The sequence below is a fragment of the Nuphar pumila genome, chromosome 6 (genome assembly GCF_984573655.1).
Source record: "Nuphar pumila chromosome 6, dmNupPumi1.hap1.1, whole genome shotgun sequence".
In the NCBI taxonomy this organism is placed as follows: Eukaryota; Viridiplantae; Streptophyta; class Magnoliopsida; order Nymphaeales; family Nymphaeaceae; genus Nuphar; species Nuphar pumila.
In genome coordinates this window covers 27,007,211-27,029,367 of record NC_143254.1, presented here as the reverse complement: position 1 = coordinate 27,029,367, position 22,157 = coordinate 27,007,211, and the positions used below count along the sequence as shown (strand labels likewise).

Genomic DNA, 22,157 nt, shown 5'->3' with positions numbered 1-22,157 from the left:
CATAAATGTTTTGATGGAAAACTATATATGGTTTCTCTTGAAATGCAGACAGATCTTTCATCGCAAGCTAATAGAAGGGGGTTGTTTGTCGATTTCCTTTTTCGCAATTTATTTGTTATTTTTGTTCTTTGATCTCATTTATGCATAAGTTCTGATTCTTATATAGTAAATGCCATGTTCTTTTTGCTTTTTCTTCTTCCTTTTTTTAGGTTTTACATTCTAATATAGATGCTTAATGAAATTTTACAAAATAAAAATACCTAGCAATTATAGCCGCTGCAACAAAAAAATCCACAAAAATATCAAGAGCAATACAAATCTATGGCGAATCAAAATGGGCGATCTATTACATCCACAATATTGAAAGAAAAAAAAAGAGGGAGCTTTTGCAACAAACCTCCAGAAATGATGCTGGTGAGAAGCCGATTACGGGTAGTCCCATTGGAACGTCCACTATAGCTTCTCTCTTGCTAGTTTTCAGGCTTTCCTGAAGTGCACAACCTCCCTGGAACCTCTAGGGTTGTTGTTATAGGGGATTGCAGAGATTTAGCGCTGAGAGAGAGAGGTTACCCTATGTAAGTAGATCTGTGGGGAAATGAGGGCGGGGCTGACCCTGCTCCCCTGTGTTGCTTGGCTTCTTTGGAGTTGTAGAGATTGCAGAAATTTGGGGATGGTGAGAGAGATTACCAAAAGAGTTATCGAAGGGACGGTAATAACGCAAGAGGAAAGTAACCAACACGTGGAACAATCCTATAACTTCTCTCAACGGTCACGATTGTCTGATGAGAAAAATTCTCATTTTACCTGATCCGAATCCGGCTCTCACCCTTTTGTAGGCTTTCAACCAAACGCTTCTTCTTGTACCCACCGAAACCCAAAACCTTCTTTACTGAATCAACCAACGTATGCGGAAACACGAATTCCGTTTCCTCTTATTTACTTAAGCGCATAATTCCTTACGTTTTGGTTCTCCTTGCAAATTGGGGTTTTAATGAAACCAAAGAATTCTAGGGTTTAGGGTTTTTTAGCTGTTCTCCCACCGTTCCATTTGAAGAAAAATGGAATCCTTTTCTTGAATTCGGGATTCCTAGGCGGGAGAAACGGTGGAAAATGGAGCTAATCATGGCGAATCTTCACTGTGGCGGGATTCCTTCATGTGGGTTATCGATTTCTAAGAGATTCGGGCACCGTAATCCTTCGAACGAGGGCGGGTTTCTTCGTTTCGTCGACGCGGGGAGAAAATTCCCTAATTTTAGGGCGGTGAGTGCGTCGGGCAACCGGGAAGCTGAATTGCTCGAGAAAGAATTAGATTTCAAGCCGATGTTCGATGGGTACCTCAAGGCTATGGAGATTCTCAAGGAGGGGGATGAGCGGAATTCGATTCAGCGGAGAAATGACGATGGCTCAAACAGAAGTCGGAGGATCAGAAAGGTTAAGCTATTGACGGGGAAAGATTCTGGGGACAGATTTCAGTCGGGGAGTGATGGGGAAGTCGACGAGGAAAGCGCCAGGAAGAGGTCCATTTCTAGGGCTGATGCAGAAAATGTAACTGTGATGGAGAGGCGGTCGTATCGAGATGGTGGGAAAACCAATTATGTGAATCGCAATTCGGACAAACGGGGAGGTAATCGTTCCAATGCCAGAAGTTTTATGGGAAGTACGGGAGTAGAAATCAAGAGTAGTATGGAATATGCTGACAAGTTCGCGGACTCGGAAAACGGAAATTCACTTCAGATGGTCGATTCTGGCAGAGTAAATGCCACAGATAGGAAGAGAGTGGGCAGAAAAATGGGAAGTGAAATCTGGGTGAAAAAGCAAGCTCATGATCGAGGAAGAAATATGAACAATAATGAAATTGATCATGGTGGTTTAAACATGAGCCTAGACCATGAGCGAGTGATGGGAAGAAACAGTGAAAGTAACTACAAACATGAAATGATAACCAATGGGACAGAAAATGATATCATGGGTTTCAATCTTAACTCAAAACCTATGGAAAAAGCAAGCCTTGCAAGTGCAAATAGTTCTGCTAAATGGGAATCACGCAAGAAGGGTGAGCATCATGCTATCCAAAGGTACACAAGAGCAGCAGAAGAAAGCAGCGGGAGCAATGGAGAATCATTGTGGGGGAGAAACTCTAATCTTGGCAACACAAACCGTCGGAGCGAAGTATCACGAAATAAAGAAACCGTTGCTCCTAGAAATTTTTTGAAGAACACAGTTCCTTATGACATCATGGATATGGAAAGAGCTGCTTTCAGGACTTTTGAGGCATTCACTGATGTCAACAACAGACCACGCGTATTGAGAATGGAGTTGGAAGAGAAAATTCAAAAGTTGGCTAAATGGTAAGTATCCCTTTATGTTCATTGATATTTTGCTTCTCTTTTTTGGCTGAATTGATAAAAGCCTATTAACAACAATGATTTAGCCTTTTCTCGGTTGAACTGATATATCCGTGTCTTCGTTTTTACCTCATGCGTGTTTATACATCTTTAAGCTAGAGTGTCATAGAAGTTCTGTGATGTGTTGCTTGTGCTTTTTGCTGATATACAACTTGATTATGTTTAAGCTTCACTAGAGTTTCTGTGAATTAATGTAGACATGTTATATTTTATGGTACCCTGGTTCTTTGATTGACATATGATTCTGAAACTATGCTTGTGAAAATTGAAAATATATGGAAAATTCCAATATTTTGTTGTGATGTGCTTATGGTTTTGAAGTACTCTCAGATGAGTCAAGGCTTAGAAATTATACTTTTCACAAGTTGAGAGATCACGTGGGTGGATGAATATGTATATCTCCATTTTCAGCTTCAACATTGAGATATCATATATGTTTTACGTTTTCTTTTTGCTCACTGAACAGATGGAGGTCCCACCAATTTTTTCTAGAAGAAAAATGAAATCACTAGGCTTTATCAGTGTGATCTTTATCCTGATTTAAATTACTCTTGCAAGCTCCCACATTGTTTTGAAATAGGTTTTTCCTGCATGTGCTTGCCGTGATTATGTGTATTATCTGCAAACCTTAATCTGGAGCTTTGACCTTGTGGTCATTATGGTTCAGCTGACTTAGGTTTGCTTAATTACAACTATATATGATAGTATGCTCCTTAAATGTAGCATCTTTGTGCTCTTTGCAATCGCTACATAGTGGAATCATGGGCCTATGTTTTCACATTGACTTTCAGGTGCTCTGCCATGTGCAGTAAAGCGGTGTGATTCAGTTAATTTTAATATTAAACTATCAATTGAACAACTAAGTCACACGGACTCACCAAAGAGGCTGCCACACTTGCGTCGACACGACACGGTTGTGGGTGCGAGTGTGGCACCTGATGAGGTCAATAAACCCTTGGTGCGGGTGTCCAAAATAGACTCGGTCTACTTTGACCAAGTCTATTTTGGTCCTTTTTAAAAAAAATAAAATTGGTGGGCAAGGGGGGGGGGGGTAGGTATTTTATTTCATTAGTGTTAACTTAAAACTGTTAAAAATTATATATATATATATACACCCTCCCCGCACACCCAAGTTTTTCTAAAGTGCCACATCCGCACCCGTATCTGCACCCGCACCTATGTGACATAGTTGAACAACTTTAAAACTGTACGAGCAATTGGAGGAGGAAGGATCTCTGGATGATGTTTTTCAGAGGGTGCTTACATAAACAAACAAACAACAACTACGCCTTCATCCCAAAACAATTGGGTCAGCGATATGAACCAAAAAAGAAATTCATTTTGGGTCTTCCACATGAATCCTTTTCCTCCAATCATTTCTATCCAACGCCATGTCCTCGGTGAGGTTCAAAGCATTCATATCCTTTCCTATCATCTCCATCCAAGTCTTCCTAGGCCTACCCCGACCTCTTTTAACTAATATATTTTCCCATTTCTCCAACCTTCTAACTGGAGCATCATTAGGCCTTCGCCGAATATGTCCAAACCACCGTAAACGATTCTCTCGCATCTTATTTTCAATGGGTGCAACACCTACCTTCTTACGTATCTCTTCGTTCCGAATCTTATCTTTTATTGTATTTCCACACATCCATCTAAGCATCCGCATCTCAGCTACACTCATTTTTTGAATATGATGTCTCTTGGCAGCCCAACATTCCGTACCATAAAGTAAAGCGGGTCTAATAGTCGTCCTATAAAACTTTTCCTTCAACCGCAATGGCATTCTACGATCGCACAGCACTCCAGTAGCACTTTTCCATTTCATCCACCCAACCTTTATCCTATGATTTACATCTCCATCAATTTCTCCATACTTTTGAATGATGGATCCCAAATATTTGAAATAATCATTCACCGGTATATCTTGCTCACCAAGCTTCACTACACTCCCATCACTACTTCGTTGCTTACTAAACCGACATTCCATATATTCAGTCTTACTCTTACTCAACTTAAAACCTCTAGCTTCCAATGTCTGTCTCCATAATTCTAACTTAGCATTAACCCCAGCTCTAGACTCATCAATCAAAACAATATCATCAGCAAACAACATACACCACGGTACATTTTCTTGAATTGATCTCGTAAGCTCATCCATCACTATCGCAAATAGGAAAGGGCTTAAAGCAGATCCTTGATGTAACCCAACCGTTATCGGAAAATTGGTTGTCACCCCTCCACAAGTGCGGACATTGGTTACTACTCCTTCATACATATCTTTAATTATACTAATGTACTTGAGAGAAACACCTTTCTTCATCATTGTCCACCAGAGAACGTCCCTAGGTACTCTATCGTATGCCTTCTCTAAATCAATAAAAACCATATGCAAATCTTTGTTCCTCTCTCTATATCTTTCAATAAGTTGTCTAAGAAGATGTATAGCTTCCATAGTTGATCTTCCAGTCATAAAACCAAATTGATTCTCCGATATCATGACAACCTTCCTCAACCTAGACTCAATCACCCTCTCCCAAAGTTTCATAGTATGACTCATGAGTTTTATACCACGATAGTTTGTGCAATCTTGTATATCACCCTTATTCTTATATAAAGGCACCAAAGTACTCTTCCTCCACTCATTAGGCATCTTATTTGTTCGCCAAATCAAGTTAAAAAGATTTGTCAACCATTCTAAACCTTTCTCTCCCAAGCATTTCTAAGCCTCGATAGGTATACCATCTGGGCCAACTGCCCTTCTTGATTTCATTTTCTTCAAAGCCTCTGCAATTTCTTTCTTTTGAATCTTGCGCATGAAGTCACGATTTATCTCATGAAAAGGAATGGAGAAGTCTCCAAGATCTTGAGCATGACTATCATTAAATAGCTTATCAAAATAATCTTTCCATCTCTCCTTAATCTCCTCATCTTTGACTAAAACCCTTTGCGTTTCATCTTTGATACATCTAACCATACCCAAATCCTTCGATTTCCTATCTCTCATCTTTGCAAGCCTATAAATATCCTTCTCGCCTTCTTTGGTATCCAACTTGTCATAAACCTCCTTATATACCTTAGCCCTCGCGTTTCGAACAACTTTTTTAGCTTCCTTCTTTGCTATCATATACTTCTCCAAATTCTCATTATCACGACTCTTACTTAGATTTCTATAACACTCTCTTTTAACCTTAATAGCTAATTTGACATCCTCGTTCCACCATGATGTATCCTTACCTAGTGGTGCACCACCTTTAGACTCACCCAATACCTCCTTAGCTACTTTTCTCATACCACCCGCTATCTTATTCCACATTGATTCTGAATCCTCCTCGAGACACCAATCAACTTCCTTAACTACCTGCTCTACAAACATTCCTTGTTTAGCTCCTTTCAGTGCCCACCACTTAATTCTAGGATCTATCCTATGTCTATCCCTTTTGCGGCATTGTCTAATTCTAAGATCTAAAATTAAGACTCTATGTTGTGTAGCTACACTTTCTCCTGGTATAACCTTACAATCGATGCAACAACCCCTATCTCTCTTTCTAAGTAGGAAAAAATCTATCTGACTCGTATTAACCCCACTTTTAAATGTTACTAGGTGAGACTCCCTCTTCCTAAACCAAGTGTTTGCTAAGATCATATCATAGGACAAACAAAAATCTAAAATCCTTTCTCCACTTTCATTTCTTTCTCCTATACCATAGCCTCTATGGATATTCTCAAATCCATCCCTACTAATGCCTACATGTCCATTAAGGTCACCGCCGATGAAAAGCTTTTCTCCATAAGATGTCTCTTGTACTACTCCATCTAAATCTTCCCAAAATTGATGCTTAATGGAATCATCTAAACCTACTTGAGGTGCATAAACACTAATAATATTAATAATATCCGTACCTAATACTAATTTAATAAGTAAAATTCTATCACCCTTCCTACGGACCTCAACTACATTATCTATAAACTGACGACTCATAACAATCCCTACTCCATTCCTATTCCTATTTATTCCTGTATACCAAATCTTATATCCCTAAGGTTCTATCACTTTAGCTTTCTCACCTACCCATTTGGTCTCTTGAAGACATAAAATATCAATCTTTCTCCTACACATAACATCTACTAACTCTACCAACTTACCAGTTAAAGACCCTATGTTCCAAGTGGCTAACCTAACTTCCTTCAGGGGGTGCTTACATATTAGAGGTAAATTGCAAGTTAACCTAACTACCCATTTAGGAGCTTTATGTGTTTTTTGAGCTAAACAACAAATGGAAGGCACAATAATATGACTGGTTCTATAGACTACTGTCACAGTCTTATAGTTTATGAAATCTAGAGCTTGCTGATGAGCCATGAAGATTCTTCTGTAAGATGATTGCTAGGCCTCAGGTGTTAATGGGTGATGAACATTTTTGTTATAGAATGGTTGGTTACCTGCAAGAGGATGGTGCACTTTTCATAGGAGCATCGCTCTCCAGTATGCTCAATAACTTACCATCGTAAAAATGTGTAAGACGGCACATACTGTTTTTGACTGCTTTATTGTCTTTCTGTGAAGCTTATGGGAGACATGTCATCTTCTGCACAGTTAAGAGATTTACGGTGTAAGGACATTCCCATAAGTGTCAAATATCATGACACCTATGAACTAATAAAAAAAGAGCCATTTTCTTGCATACGCTCTTAATTCTTAATCTTTCTCCTAAATGATAGTATTTATGAGTTTGTGATGAAAGTTTGGTAAAGTTCACCACTATGAGGGTTAGATAATTGCTGAAGGTATAGCTTTTCCCAATATAGATGTTGGTTTCATGAAAATGCTATATATGAAGAAATGTTATCTGCAGCTGTTAGTTTCCCAATATAGCTTTAGTGCCTTATTTCTCTTTTTCTTTTCCCACTGAAGTCCAGTGTAGGAAGAGTGTCATTTGTGTCCTAATGTGTCTTTATCTAAGCCACCTATAATTATAGAAACCATATCATTTTCATTCACCAGGAAAAATCTGATCATCCACAAAGTGAACTCTTATTTCAGAAGTATATATATTGTTGAGCATCATAACAAATCAACCAGGTGCACTAATAGAAACTTGTAGAAGTTCAATCATGTCACGACAACATCAACTGTGTATTTTGGAATCATAATTATTGTTGGATGCTGTAACAACATTATGCTTTCAAGAATGTCCTTTCCCTAACTTTCATATTTAAACTAATTTTTCTTATTATTTCAAGATCTTCATGGATATTCTAAGTGAAGACAAGACTCGAAAAAACATAAGAGAAAAATTAAGAAAAGCAATTTGAAACTTAAAAGATATGTCTATGCAATGTGATTTATATATTATTACATAATGGGTATTATTATCAGGGTGGGGCTTGCTGAAGCTTTCAATTTCACATATATAATTCTGTTCATTTAGAAAATCAATTTTTCAGGTAGACATTATTGTAATTTTGGTAGCTTGAAGGTCATGGTGACTATTCACACTTTAGTTGATGTTGGCATCAGGGAAGTAAGCTTCATTAAGTGCAAAGAAGTTCACATTATGATAAAGTTGTTTTCACTTTATCCTCTTTTCCCTGATATATGCTAGTTATTTTTTGCTATTTCTAATAACATTTTTTGTTGACTGCTATTTGTGTAGTGCTTTGGCACACAATTTGTAGGATTTCTCAGAATAGGCACCTAAGGGTTTGGGCTAAGAAAGTGTATATTGATTTGTCTTCCTATTAAAGGCTGAATGGTGCAGATATCAATTTGCCTGGATGGCACTTCTCTAAGATGCTTCATAGTGCCAAGATCAAGTTTACAGACCATTCCATTTTGCGAATTGTCCAAATATTGGGTCAACTTGGGAACTGGAGGAGAGCATTGCAAGTGGTTCAATGGCTTCAATCTCGTGAACGTTTTGAGTCCTACAAGAGCCGGTAACTTCTGCCCCTCAGTTAGGCATCTACATTTCCAGTATATAAGAATCTTATTTTATTTTTTTATTTTTCAAACATCTCTAACTTGTCTGTTAGGTTTTGTTGCATGTATTGGCTTAATAAAGCTTCATATTTTGCCTTTCTTGTGGTTATTATGTTCGGACAAATGAACAGTCCATTGGTTCATTGAGTGCCACTGCCATTCTATAGTAGGTGTACAAAGAATCTTGTTTTATATTTTATTTTTGCAAACTTTACAAACTTGTCTGTTAGGTTTCATTGCATGTGGTGAGCTGACAAAGCTTCACAATTTGCCTTTCTTGTGGTTATTATATTTGAGCAAATGAGTAGTCCATTGGTTCATTTTGGTGCCATTTTTAGTAGGTGTAACTTAATTTCCTCTTCAGTTTTGGTTTATAGTCGATAGTAACGAAAATGGAGCCGAGTATGTCTATTAATTTAGCACATTATATTGCAGATATATTTATACAACTGTACTCAGTGTGCTTGGAAAGGCAAGAAGGCCTGTGGAGGCACTTAACATATTCCATTCTATGCGTGTAATATATATTCTCTGGCTTCTACTCATTCTTGTAATTTTTGTTGTATCTACAACTTTTTCTGACAAGTATCATAACATAAATTTAAAATTTTCCAGCAACAATTATCATCATATCCTGACATGGCAGCATATCATTGTATTGCTGTCACTCTAGGACAAGCTGGCCACTTGAAGGAACTTTTTGATGTTATTGACTGTATGCGAGCTGGCCCAGAAAAGAAACTGAAGAAGGAGACATTGGAAAAGTGGGATCCTCATCTGGAGCCTGACCTTGTTGTTTATAATGCTGTGAGAGACTTTTCTACTGTTCTGCATAAATTCCTCTTGTGTTTCTTGAATGGTATAGATTCCTCTCATGTTATGGTAGAAGTGACCATAGTATTTTTACTCGCAGATTTTAAATGCATGTGTTCGGAGGAATCACTGGGAAGGTGCGTTCTGGGTATTGCAACAGTTGAAGCAACATGGAATGCAGCCTTCAAGCACAACATATGGTCTTGTCATGGAGGTAATTATTGATTTCCTTTCTATTTTGGCAGTCATGCTCCAGAAAATTTCCTTTTCATGTTGATTGAAATTCCAGTAAGTTCAGTGATTCATTGGAACAGAATCTCATGATCACATGCTAAGGGATATGTTCCAACCCATTACATTCAACTGGAAAAAAGTATAGGTATGAATATAACTGCTTATATTTGATAAGAATGAATGCAATTGCTTATTTGATAAGATGCACATGATGTGAAACCAACATATTTCGGTGGGAATTCAAAACATATGGTTCAACATGATTGAATAGCTAAAGTGAAAGAATGAAAGGGTGCCTGAAAGCAAGTGTTGTGTATGTGTGTGGATGCATGCCAGTGTTGTGGAGGGTCAAAGCAATCATGCAACAGAATTGAGTAGCTAAAAGTGAATGAACCAAAGGATGCCTGGAAGCAAGTGTGTGTGTGTGTGTACTTGATTGCATGTGTGTGTGTGTGTTTGTGTACTTGTCTCTCTCTATATATATATATATATGGTGGTTGCTTCTATGAACTATATGAGATTGTGAGTTGTGACAGCTCAGGACTATGCCATATTGCACTTATCACAATTAATATAAATTCTTTATCAGTCCTATAACTTCTGTGAATAGTAATAATAACAGAACAATGAATAAGCTTTGAACAAATATTTCATTTGATCATTTCAGTTGTCGAAGGGGATTTTGCAATGAAACCAAAGTTTTTCTTCTTTCATTCAGAATTTTGAAATATTCTGAAAATTCGCTTCATTCATATTTGTGCTTTAATTAACAGGTAATGCTTGCATGTGGCAAGTACAAGTTGGTCCATGAGTTTTTCAAGAAAATTGATAAATCATCAGTTCCTAACACTTTGACATACAGAGGTATCTAACTTTTAAAAACTGGTGTGTTGCTTTTGGTATTATTCTTTATTTTGTTAACAATCAATGTTTGTTTTTTGTGCAGTCCTTGTGAATGCTCTTTGGAAGGAAGGTAACACAGAGGAGGCTGTACTTGCCATCCAAGATATGGAAAGAAGAGGAGTAGTTGGTTCAGCTAGTCTGTATTATGATCTTGCTCGTTGTCTTTGCAGTGCCGGAAGGTGTCAGGATGCTCTACTTCAGGCATGTATTGTAACTAACACTTATGAGTCACTTTTTGTTACCTTTATGCTGGGTTGAGGCTTTTGAACTATAAACATGCTGTTATGGATGAGCTTCTCTGCGATTGGTTGCCATTATAAAATGCATGTTTCAAAGTCTTTCGTTTGGTTTTATTTAACTTGGAACCAGTGCCAAACTTTGTCAACTAATATAAGTTTCAGTCAGGATTTGCATAGAGATGATTGAGGTCTGTGCTGCACAAAGCCTGCTTGCAGAATTGGTTGTCTTATACAGAATCTAGAGGATCATTTGGTGTATAAAACCCATTTCTTCTTATAATTTGAACTAAACAAAGGCTGTAGTTTTTTGAATGGGAATTTTAATGAAATAGGAGAGAAAAAATCCAGGGTTATCTTTTGGACCTACTTGATTTAGAATTTTTAAGATTAAAAGGAGAATTTGTTTGGTTTGATTAGACGTTTTGTTGGAGAGGAAAAAAAAGGTTCTAGAATTATCTTTTGGACCTACTTGATTTAAGGTTTTTAAGATTAAAGGGGGACGTGTTGGGTCTTCTCTTATTTGATTGTACTAGAAGTTCCATCATCTTCATCATCATGTTGCAGCAACTTGTTCCGAAGGATAGAATTGTTTTACAGTCACATAGGGTACAATGTCATTTGATATTCATGGGGTAGTTTGATCGTCTGTACTTGATCAACTTGTTTTTCCTTCTTTCTGCTGTATTTTGTACTTATATTTCAGGAGACATCCTTAGTTCATTTGATTTTTTTTTTTTGTATCTATGCTTTAAGAAGATCTTCTAGCAAGTTTGCTAAGGTTAGTATTCATCCCTTCAACCATTTTATTGACCGAGTTTGTTCATTTCTTTGGGTTCCGATTTATCTGAGTTTGTCCATATAGTTGCAGACTGAGAAAATTATTTGAATCATACACAAGGCATCTTGATTGAGGTTCTAGAACTGATATTGTGATCAGTTTTAAATTATGGTCAGATGTATGACAAGGCATTTTCGGTAGTCTGTGGGCTCCCATAGATCTTTATTGTTATTAATGACTGGAGAGTTTATATATGAGATATTTTGGATTCACATTTTCTATTTTTCTACATGCATGTTTTCTCAATGTGTACTTTTTACATGCAGTTCTAAAAACTTTGGCTGTATGCTATAGTTTATTTACAAGATTTTTTTGTACAGTCAGTTTCTCATATCTGATTTATTTTCTATGAAAAACACTTTTAACTAAGGCTGCTTGGTCAATAGGTTGATCTAAATTTGACTATTGTTGTCTTCTTGTGCTTCTTTTGGCTGTTTATGGTTTCTGGTTTTGTAACTGGTTTGTGGGTGTGGAGATGTCTAATTCAGATGCGTTTACATTAACTGGTATTCCCTTCCCAATAATTGAATGAATCATTGCCAATATGTTTTGGTTTCCCCATTGCCTTCTATAATTGTTAGTTCTGTGGTCTCCTTTTCTTATGAATGTTTGGCACAGTTTTGAAAGGATATTAGGTTTAATTTAGAGATGATGATATTTTTTTTGTTCACCTAGGCTGTTTGTGCTATTCTTCCCCATGAGTGAGATTCTGAAATCATGTTAGGACCTTATCCATTCATGAAACACCTTTCAGCCGTTTCAAGTGAGAGTTATGCATGTACTTGCACATGTGATGACAAGATGGTGAAGATCTGGGGTTTACTCTTATTTAATTGCTAGCTTACTATTATTCACTTTGATGGTTCGATATTCATGTCCCTGCTGTACTTTAAGGGAGTTCCTTGTGGAATTTTTATGAGTATGATAGATACCAGTGGGTGTTTTTATGCCTGATTTTCATCCTTAAATTTTGTGTATCTTCCCATGCTTGTGAACAAAATTTCTGTTAATAAGATATCTCATGCCTTAGAGTTAGGGAAGGACTTCATATACATCACTGTGTGGTAGTGTCTCTCGGAGATCCTGTCCTCATAACATGTAGAAGCAAGGAGTTATTGAAGCGGAAGATCTTTATATGATGTAACCTGTTTACAGATTCATTGATTTCCATTGTTTGCAACTTCCCTTGTACTTACTATCATTCAAGGTTATGTGCGAGTGTCTGCATGTGTGTGTAACATGTCAGCTTTTTAAACCACTGATAGAATTTTCTGGATCTTTTTAAATAAGATGGATGTGGAAAAATACAAACATATTAATGAAATGGAAAGGATAGATAGTGAAAGCTACATTTTGAGTTAGATGCTTAAACCATTGAAGGTATCCATTTTCCTTTGCTTTATTGTAAAGCTGTGTGCTCTGTACTCCAATGAACTGTAGAGCATACTGTTAAGATAAATGTAACCTTTTTATGTATTATTATATATACATATATATAATATATAAATATTATATATATATATATATATATTAGTCAACATATGTTGACTAAAGTCAACCAAAGTTGACTTTATCTAGCTGTTGGAGTAGTCCAACAGCTAGATTTCTAGCCGTTGGACTCTCTCCAAGGGACCTTCCTTTTTCCCTCTTCTCTCTTTTTTTCTCTATAAATATGAGGGCACGCATATGTGTGTTGTGAGAGTGATGGATAGTTTAGGCTCATGAGTGTAAGTGTATTTGTGTAGTGAGGTATTTTGTATAATGTTTTTCTTTTGACTTATGTATTTCAAGGTTCATTATTAATGAACATATATATTCTTAAAGTCTTGTGTTTGTTTTATTTATTTTTCATTCATATGTATTGCATGTTATGTTGTCAAAGGTGCGCCTAGGCGCTGGGCGCCACCCAGCTCGACTAGGCGAGCTACCTATCTTATATATGTATTGTTTATATATTGAACAATTTATACATACTGTTATATATATATATATATATATATATTGTGTATGTTTTGTTTATCTACTTTATTGATTAATAATTGTTTGTTTTGAAATGTTTAATTAGAACAATAGAAGATGCAAACCCAAGTTCTTCAGCTGATTGTGGATTGGCTCCTCTAAATGCAAGTTCAAGTGGCTCTTGTTCCAACCCTAGCACAAAATCTTCAACAAAAAGGAAAATTAGAAGCTTTGGGGATCCGACATGGAATTGGGCATTTTGCAAGGATGAGGCAAATTTAAATTCAGTGACATGTGATCTGTGCAAAAATACATATAACGGTGGAATCTACAGAATTGCTTGTTCTTAATTTTCTTTGCCCGCCTAGGCCCCGCCTAGTCGCCCGCCTAGGCCTTTTCGAAGGTCCACCGACTAGCCCCGCCTAGCGCTTTCAACAACATAGATTGCATGTTGGTATTTGGGTTTGGGTTTTGAGTGCCTTGGATTCTGTGCTACTTTGTGACACATACAACTACCTGTGATAAACCTGATGCTTGGCAAGCCTTACTTTTTGGTGCTTCAATCATGGAACTCATTCACACATTTCTTATTTCTTTGTTTGCGTTTTTTAAAATTTTAAGCAGCTTTGACAAATATTGTTGTCATCAGCCACTTGGTGTTTAGGAATGGCAGTGTGTGTCAATTGCTATATCGTATGGACACTCCATTTTTCCCTCTATACCCATGTCAACACGCGTGTCCCCGTGTGTCGCGTGGACACACCATTTTACCCTCCTTACATACAAGTTTGTATTCAACTTATAATTTATAATTATATTATTAGTATATAATATATATTTTAGATATAGCATATATATATAAATTATATTCAGTTTATTTTGAATTTATTTTGTATTTATGTGATATTTAATATATATATATATAGCCATGTTCCCGTACCCACATTTTTTTGAATTGTCGTGTCGTACCTTCCCTACCCGTACCCGCACCCGTGCCTAGGTGACATAGGTACATTGTGTATTAGCCTTCGTGTGTTTCATAAAGCCCTACTAGAATTTCCTGGATTTTATTATGGAAGATAGGGAACATTTTTAAGCCAACCAAACAGGAACAAGATAACAAAGTCTACATTGTTAGAGAAGAATCTTAAACTGATTGAAGGTGTCCTTTTTCTTTCGTTTCAGTGTCAAGCCTTTTACTCTGTGTTCCAGTGAAGTGAAGAACCTGCCACTGCCTGTGATGAACCTGACGCTTGACGCATCCTGGGTTTTGGTTCTTCCATATCAGAACCTGTTCATGTATTGCTTCCTTATGTTTGTTTGCTTGAAACTTTTGAGCAGCTTCATTGAAATGCTACTGTTAGCAACTTACACAAAAGCTATTTGTGGACCTGTTAGGGCTGTTTGGATGACAGGGGCAAAATCTGGGGGGTTTTCCCCAACGCCTGGTTTTTGGAAACCAACCTAAAACTCAGGTTTTTCGTCATCAAAAACTTAAAAAAAAGACTGGCCATTTTTCGGCCAGTCACTAGCTGGGAAATGGCCAAAATGTCATAAAAAGAAAAAGAAAAAGAAAAATATTAGTCCAACCACCCATCATCCAGAAAATGGCTGGGATGATGTTGCCCATACCAGCCATTTTCCATCCGGTGGGTGGCTGGAAAATGGTTGGGCGACCAAAAAAAAAGAAGAAACAAGCAAAATTGCTGGCCAGCCACGAGCCGAGAAATGGCTGGGATGGTGTCACCCACATCGGGAGACACCATTCTAGCCATTTCCCGGCCAGTGAAAATAAGGAAAATTGCTGGACGACCATGAAAATGAAAAAAAGAGAGAAGGATTTTCTTGCCACTTCTGACCGGCCACCAGCCAGAAAATTGCCAGACGGGTATTGCCTTGACTGGGCCGGCGGTCCCAGTTTGATCATTTTCTAGCCGGTAGCCACTGCATTGCTAGACTGGAAGCTTAACTGACTCGTGTCCCATTTTTTTAATTGTCAATCTTCATACTACGTGTTCTGGAGGACTGTATATCATGCCACTGCCTGTGATAAAACTGATGCTTGAATTTCCTAAATTTTGGTGCTTCAATCTCTTATCCCCAATTCTTATGCATGGAAAACATGAGGTCTTCATAAAATCCAACGTAAATTCTAATGTACCTCTGGCTTGCTCCATTCATTTTTGCAGGTTGACAAAATATGCAAGGTTGCAAAGAAACCTTTGGTTGTGACTTATACTGGGCTAATCAAAGCATGCCTTGATGCTGAAAGCATAGAAAATGCAATGTACATATTTAATCATATGAAGAAGTTTTGCTCCCCCAACTTGGTTACTTACAACATGATGCTGAAAGCAATGGTAGAACAAAGAATGTTCACTGATGCAAAGGATCTGTTTTGGAAGATTCTGGATGGTGGTGAAGTTGCCAGCACAGAAACTGATTGTGGGGAAAAGCTAGCTCCAGACAATATCATGTACAATACCATGTTAGAAGCATGTGCTGCAGAAGAGAAATGGGATGAATTTGAGTGTGTTTATCAGAGAATGTTGCATCATGGTTACCAATTTGATGTGAAAAGGCACCTTCAGCTCATCTTGGAAGCTTCTAAAGCCGGAAAGGTACTATTCTTGTTCCTTTGTCCCTATGTGAGTCTTGTCTCTTGATTTGGCTGATGACCTTACAATGTTATTTTCCTTTTAAAACCATGCATTGAACTCTTGGCGGTCTCATTAACTCGTTTGGGGGTTGATTGGTGTTGCCTTTTGATAACTGACGGCACCTAGTTTTAATTCTAAACACTACCTAAGACACTAGCATGGTACAAATTTTAATATTCCACCCTGCGTTTGCAGGTTTTCATGTCTTATTTCTGAACCACATGCCTGAAGCTCCTGATGTTCTTTGCTTGCCAAATCTTAAATTAGACAATTATCTTGAGGTTCCTTTAACTTTCCTATTCCTGTCAAAGTGTGGTATTTGAGGATTCACAATTCTGACTTCTCAAAGCTTATATAAGTCAAACATCTTAAACCATAAAAAACTACAATCTCCTATTGTAAAGATCTACTTAGTAGCTTGTTATGACTGATAGTATCTATTTACATTTTATTTGTGAGATACATGTTTCAGCCTGCAATCATTTAAGCCTTTATTTGACCTTGGAAACCTTTCCCATGGTTAGGCATATTCTAGAAGACCTTGATTACTTCCATCCATAGAGTCAGAGAAGTTGGACCTGCGAGTCCCAATATGATGCATCCGTGAAACCGTCGTTGTCTAGAGTAAGGGGTGGGGAATGGGCCGGGTTTGGGTCAAGGTTTTAGGCCCTAAGGCCCCTAACCTGTTAGCTAACGGGCCGAAACCCGGCCCGTTATATACATGGGCCGGGCTTGGGTCGGCCCACAGGTACCGGGACGACCCGATGGGCCTAAGCTATCTAATTAATTTTTTATTAATATGAACAATAAAGAAATAAGCTGGTTGTAAAGACCCCAACTCATCTCCTTTGAAAATGCGGTATTTTTTTTTTTTAAACAGTGCGGAAAACTTCCCAGAGACCCGGGGTCCTCACAGTTCCAATTCCAACTGGATAGCCAGATACCACAAACGAACTTGCAATTATCATCCATAAAACTAAACCAATACCTTTATTCATGAGTTAAGAACTAATCTCAAAAACAGTGTTTCACTCAACAGAAAGTAACGTAACCACTGATGAAAAATAAGTAAATGAAAAGAACACTAGACTGAAGGACCAAAATAAAGAAAGAGCCACTCTGTTCACAAATGAAGCTGCCGAAAACTCATTGTGACTCCTGCGCCCTCACAGTAGCTGTTGACTTCACTGATCACCTGTTCCTGCGAAAAACCAATGAAGTAGGGTGTCAGAATCAAAATCCTGAGCACAACTACTTCTTAATGAAACTAGTGAGATAAAAGGTTAAGATAAGATATTATGCAACAATTGAGGGAAATACATACAAGACAGTTTATAGCATTTGGGACTTTATTCATGCAACAATCATAAATGCTAAGCATGCAAAGACAGTAAAGCAGTAGCATGTAATAAAACTTCAGCATGCAACAAGAAATAAACATTCAACACTTACCATCATGTATTGATTAAGGGAACCATTAAAGTATGCATGATCTAATGCATAACAGGAAAATGCATGACTTTTGTGCAATGCATGAATCATTTTATTATCTTTCATTTAAGTCTTTTGTTTCCCTATGCATGCCCTATTAAATGCATACAACTTTAAGTTTCTCTTTTTAATTATTGTTGCCCGCGGATACACCAAACGGGTACAAACCCCGAGGTCAAGTTAGGTTCCCAGGGTATCTTAGCACACAATTTGTATTTTATTACTGGGTTCCAAACTTAGCCCTCGACCGAATCACCTTCGGAACATTAGACCTCCACATCTAATGTCGGGGACACAAGGGACACCCCACGCCCACAAGTGTCACTTCCTTGGTACCAAAAACAACAACTGTGTCAAAACACACCACCCCTAGGTAAAGTGGTGAACTCTCCCTAAAACCGTGGCCAGGAGAAGGAACCTCAATATCGGGTTCAGGGGACCAAATTAAGCACACGGAGTTTTGTATCCTCACAATCTCCCCAAGACCGGATCTCTAAGAGCCACATTCTCCAGATGGGTGATCTCATAAAGTATATTACACTGTTCTTTATTATTACTTTTTATTAAAAATTAATTTTTTAAGTTTTGCAACATCATATGCAAAAATAAAGATAAAAGCTCGCGTCTATCTCGCGAGAGCCATCACAGGACTCCGGCCCATGGAAACATGTAGAACAATGCAATAAAATAAAATATTAGAAAAACATGATTTTTACAATGCATTGACAGGAACAAGGAAAAGCAACCCTCAACTCGGGCTTACCAAGCCCTCGGTAATTCACTTTGTTCATCGATGTACATTATGCATAAACCATAACATATTGTATGTGAAGTAAATCATGTACTTTCAATTTGCACATTTTTCAAGTTAGTTACAAGCTCACAACCCATAAGCATAACCACAGAAATTTTCAGAATTTCCCTATATGCAAACTCAAATGGATGCATGTTTTCTTTTAAGTGAGCTTCCTTATGTGCATACCTATTTTCCAACTGTGTATCTACTCATGTTGGTTGCAAACCTTAACAAGAGTCACATATGCATGTCACTATATGTTCATATCATGTGCATGTCTACTGGTAAATGCATTGTTACGTTAAAAGAAACATCAACATATATGTATTTTCACGTGTATGCAGCCAACAAGGAAATGAGTTTGTTTACAATAGTCATAGGCACATTAACACAACTATTACCGTTCTACGTGACAGTCAAATGCAAAATTTTTAAATAAGTGCATGCTTGCTGTCACATGATTTGATTCAATCAATGCATGTCTGTAAGTGTCTATCATTAACGGTAACATGCATGCCTTAAGGAAAAATTTATGTTTGTCAGTACTTCAACATCCATTCCATGTCCAGCCAACACCCGGATGGTTATGATAGCGTGTACACAGTCCCAGCAGCATAGGAGTCGAAGCTGGACAACATACAGCATGTACACAGTTCCCAGTCCGGCCTGTGTAGCCTATCGAAGATGGACAACATAACAGCAGCATAGGAGTTTAACAGAAATGTTTAAACCCTATACATATCTCACCTTATATATATATATATATATATATATCCCCTTAATTAAATTTTTCTTTTTCTTATCTAAGTCACCCAGCCCAGCCGACCCTGTCGGCTGGGTCTGACAGCATATCCACAGGCCCAGTTTGGGCCTGTGTATGCTGTCAGGAAACCACAGGATATACAGACAGATTTTTTTTTCAATGCCCAGGACCACAGGCCAGCACCCAGCTGACTGGGTCAGCCCGCCCCGGCCCAAAAGAGCACAGCACACAAAACAGCATATTAACATTTTTTTTTTTTTGTAATGCATCAACACATGCCAGAACTATTTGTTAATATATATATATATATATATATATATATATATATATATATATATATATATATATATATATATATATTGAAAAGGGTAAGTCCAGCCCAGCCGACCCTGTCAGCTAGGTCCAATCGCATATACACAGGCCCAGTTTGGGCCTGTGTTTGCTGTCAAAAAACGATAGCATAAGCGTTATGCAAAAACTGCTTGATATTTATTATTTTATACCTTTTTTTTTGTTAAGAAACAGTAAGAATACAACATATACAAAAGGGGTAACAGTGGAAATCGTGGGTCCACTGTTCCTCCATGGATTTCCATCAAAGATGCATGGAAATCAAATCTCTACTCGATTTCTCATTCGTTTCAAGGAGTACCCGTACCTTGACTGAGATTGTGATAATGGAAGCTGTCAAAAAGCTTGGGCTGAAGATCAATGGCCTCCTCTTGTACCTTCTCTCCCTTTCTTTCTCCTCTCCTTCCCTGTTTCTCTCCTCTTTTTCCTGTTTCCTCTTTTTTTTTTTTTCTACAGCCAAATGAAGGAGAAGGGATGCCGCCCCCCCCTCCCTTCTCTTATTAATAGCTGGAAACTCTTTAGAGAGTTTCTAGAATTAGGTCTCTCTCTTTAGGGAGTTTCCAGATTTTTGGACTCCTTTACTTATTCTTATTTTGTTTGACTTTTTGACCCTCCTTTCCTAAAAGATATGGAAACCTCTAAACCCTTTTTAATTAGTGAAGAGGGTTAACCCTAAACCCTCTTAACCCAAATCCCGAAATTAATAAAATAATTAAATTAATAAATTTATTTTTTTGAATTTACTTATTCTTAAATATTCAAAGGTTCCCAAAATTGGTCATGTTGACCATGGAGACTTTTTATATGCTAATAACCCCAATTTAAAGCTCCTAACTGAATTTAAAGTCATAAAAATGTTGAGTTTGGATTTGGATCCGGATCCGGATTCGGATCCAAGATCCAAGATCCAAACTCATACTCATACAAAAATTTGGATTAAGACTTGTATCAACTCTAGATTTTTATAGGACCTAACTAGGACCCAAATCCATAGAAATTTGGATCTTACGCCTTGGATGCAATCCGATCCAATTTCGGATCCGTTTCAACAAACTGCTAAAATTTTAGAAAAACGTGATTTCTGGGTCAACCGGAACTCAAATTTGAAAAAGTAAAATACCATTGCGCTCAGAATTTCGAGGCGCATCCAATGATATATTACATGAATATCAAACTTCGAATTTCGCACGAAAATAACCCGAATTTTGCTTGAATTTCGCTTGAATTTAAAAGTTGAAATTAAAACTCTTTGCCACACTTCGATTGGCTTGTCTAGACCTTGTTGATGAGACTTGGGTCAAACCCAAACTCTAAGACCTCGGTCTAAAACTCAAGCCTCAAACGATTTTCTTACCAGACTTAGCCAAATTTCAAAATTTTCATGAATTGACTAAGATCCGAAAACACGAGATCTTACACTGGCTGCATAGTAACTTGCTATTACCATTACCTAATTAGTTACATTAATTTTATGAAAACTAGAAACATAATTAGTTGGGTACATGGTAAGTTATTGATTATTATTTACCTAATTAGTTGCATTAATTTTGTGAGAAATAAAAAGATAACTGGTTGGGTGCATGAGACTATTGGTTTATTTAAGAATTAGAGTTACATTCGAAAATAATGTACAAATGAGTTTGGGCCGAGCTGAACTAATCCGCTAAACATCGGCCCATTAGGCCAATGGGCTGGGCCATGGGGTGCTCTTCAAGCCCGAGCCCATTAAGAACTGGGCCAAAACCCGGCCCATTAGTAAATGGGCCGGGTCATCTCCGGGCCGGCCCAATGCCCACCCCTAGTCTAGAGTTCCATTTGTCTCGGTTGGTGCAAAATTTGTTAATGATAGTTTTACGAGGTTTAGGTTAACCATAGGAAGTATTTCTACACAGACCTGTTTTCTTGCTTCTTTTTCTGCCCCCTAGTATGATTACATCTAATTCGTGTTTCTGGGTGTTTGGCTTCAGGGTCATTTAGTGGAGACCACTTATAATCAGTTGGTTCAGTCAGGAAGGTTTCTCCCACCTTCCATTCTCAAGGAAAGGTTCTGCTGGAAGTTGCAACAAGACGATTGTGTTGGTGCTATCGCTTGCATTGGTGGCATGGTTGGAGACTCACAGTCCTCTAAGAAAGCATGGTTGGATTTATTTCAGAAGAACAGCCATCGGTTCCAGAGGGAAACTTTGGTGAGATTGGTGAACAATTTAGTTACAAAAGATGATCAAACTTACCAGGCCTTGGAAAGTTCTTGCAGGGAATTTATTTATTCTAACATCACAGCAGATTCAGTCGACAGCATGGCAACTGTATCTAATAGCTAAGCTATTATTTTTTATCCAATTAATGGTTCATAATTGTTGTATATATGATCATCCTAGTAGATTAGATTTCGTGTGCATGGCGATGATCTCGTCTTTGAACATAATGTCACAGAGCCGTTTGTTACACTCACACAAAGGAAAGTGCTTCCTCATGGGGGAGGTATGAACCCATTTTGACAGGAAGGCTTTTTTATATATATAATTTGGGCCCCACCACATATTTCTCATGGGCATGTTTGTTTCACCTTTTCTAGGAAAGCAACTATTTCTTATGAGAGAGAGAGGGAGAGAGCTTCTTTCATAGGAAAGGGCATGAAACAAACGCCCCTGTAAAGTGTTGACGTATCAACTGTGAATCCCCCTCTTTGTCATCACAATTTCCAAATCTCCCTGTCACCATT

General features: G+C 37.8%; 1 protein-coding gene across 1 annotated transcript; it reads left to right on the top strand.

The window, feature by feature from the left end:
• The first annotated feature begins 811 nt into the window (after window positions 1-811).
• LOC149834458 (pentatricopeptide repeat-containing protein At1g30610, chloroplastic-like) lies at window positions 812-21,799 on the top strand. Its single transcript, XM_090011423.1, has 9 exons — window positions 812-2,348; window positions 8,154-8,345; window positions 8,824-8,905; window positions 9,004-9,195; window positions 9,302-9,415; window positions 10,209-10,299; window positions 10,382-10,539; window positions 15,564-15,995; window positions 21,403-21,799. Exons 1-9 carry the CDS (start codon window positions 1,111-1,113, stop codon window positions 21,754-21,756), a joined length of 2,853 nt encoding a protein of 950 aa, XP_089867549.1. The 5' UTR covers window positions 812-1,110; the 3' UTR covers window positions 21,757-21,799.
• The last annotated feature ends 358 nt before the right edge of the window (window positions 21,800-22,157 follow it).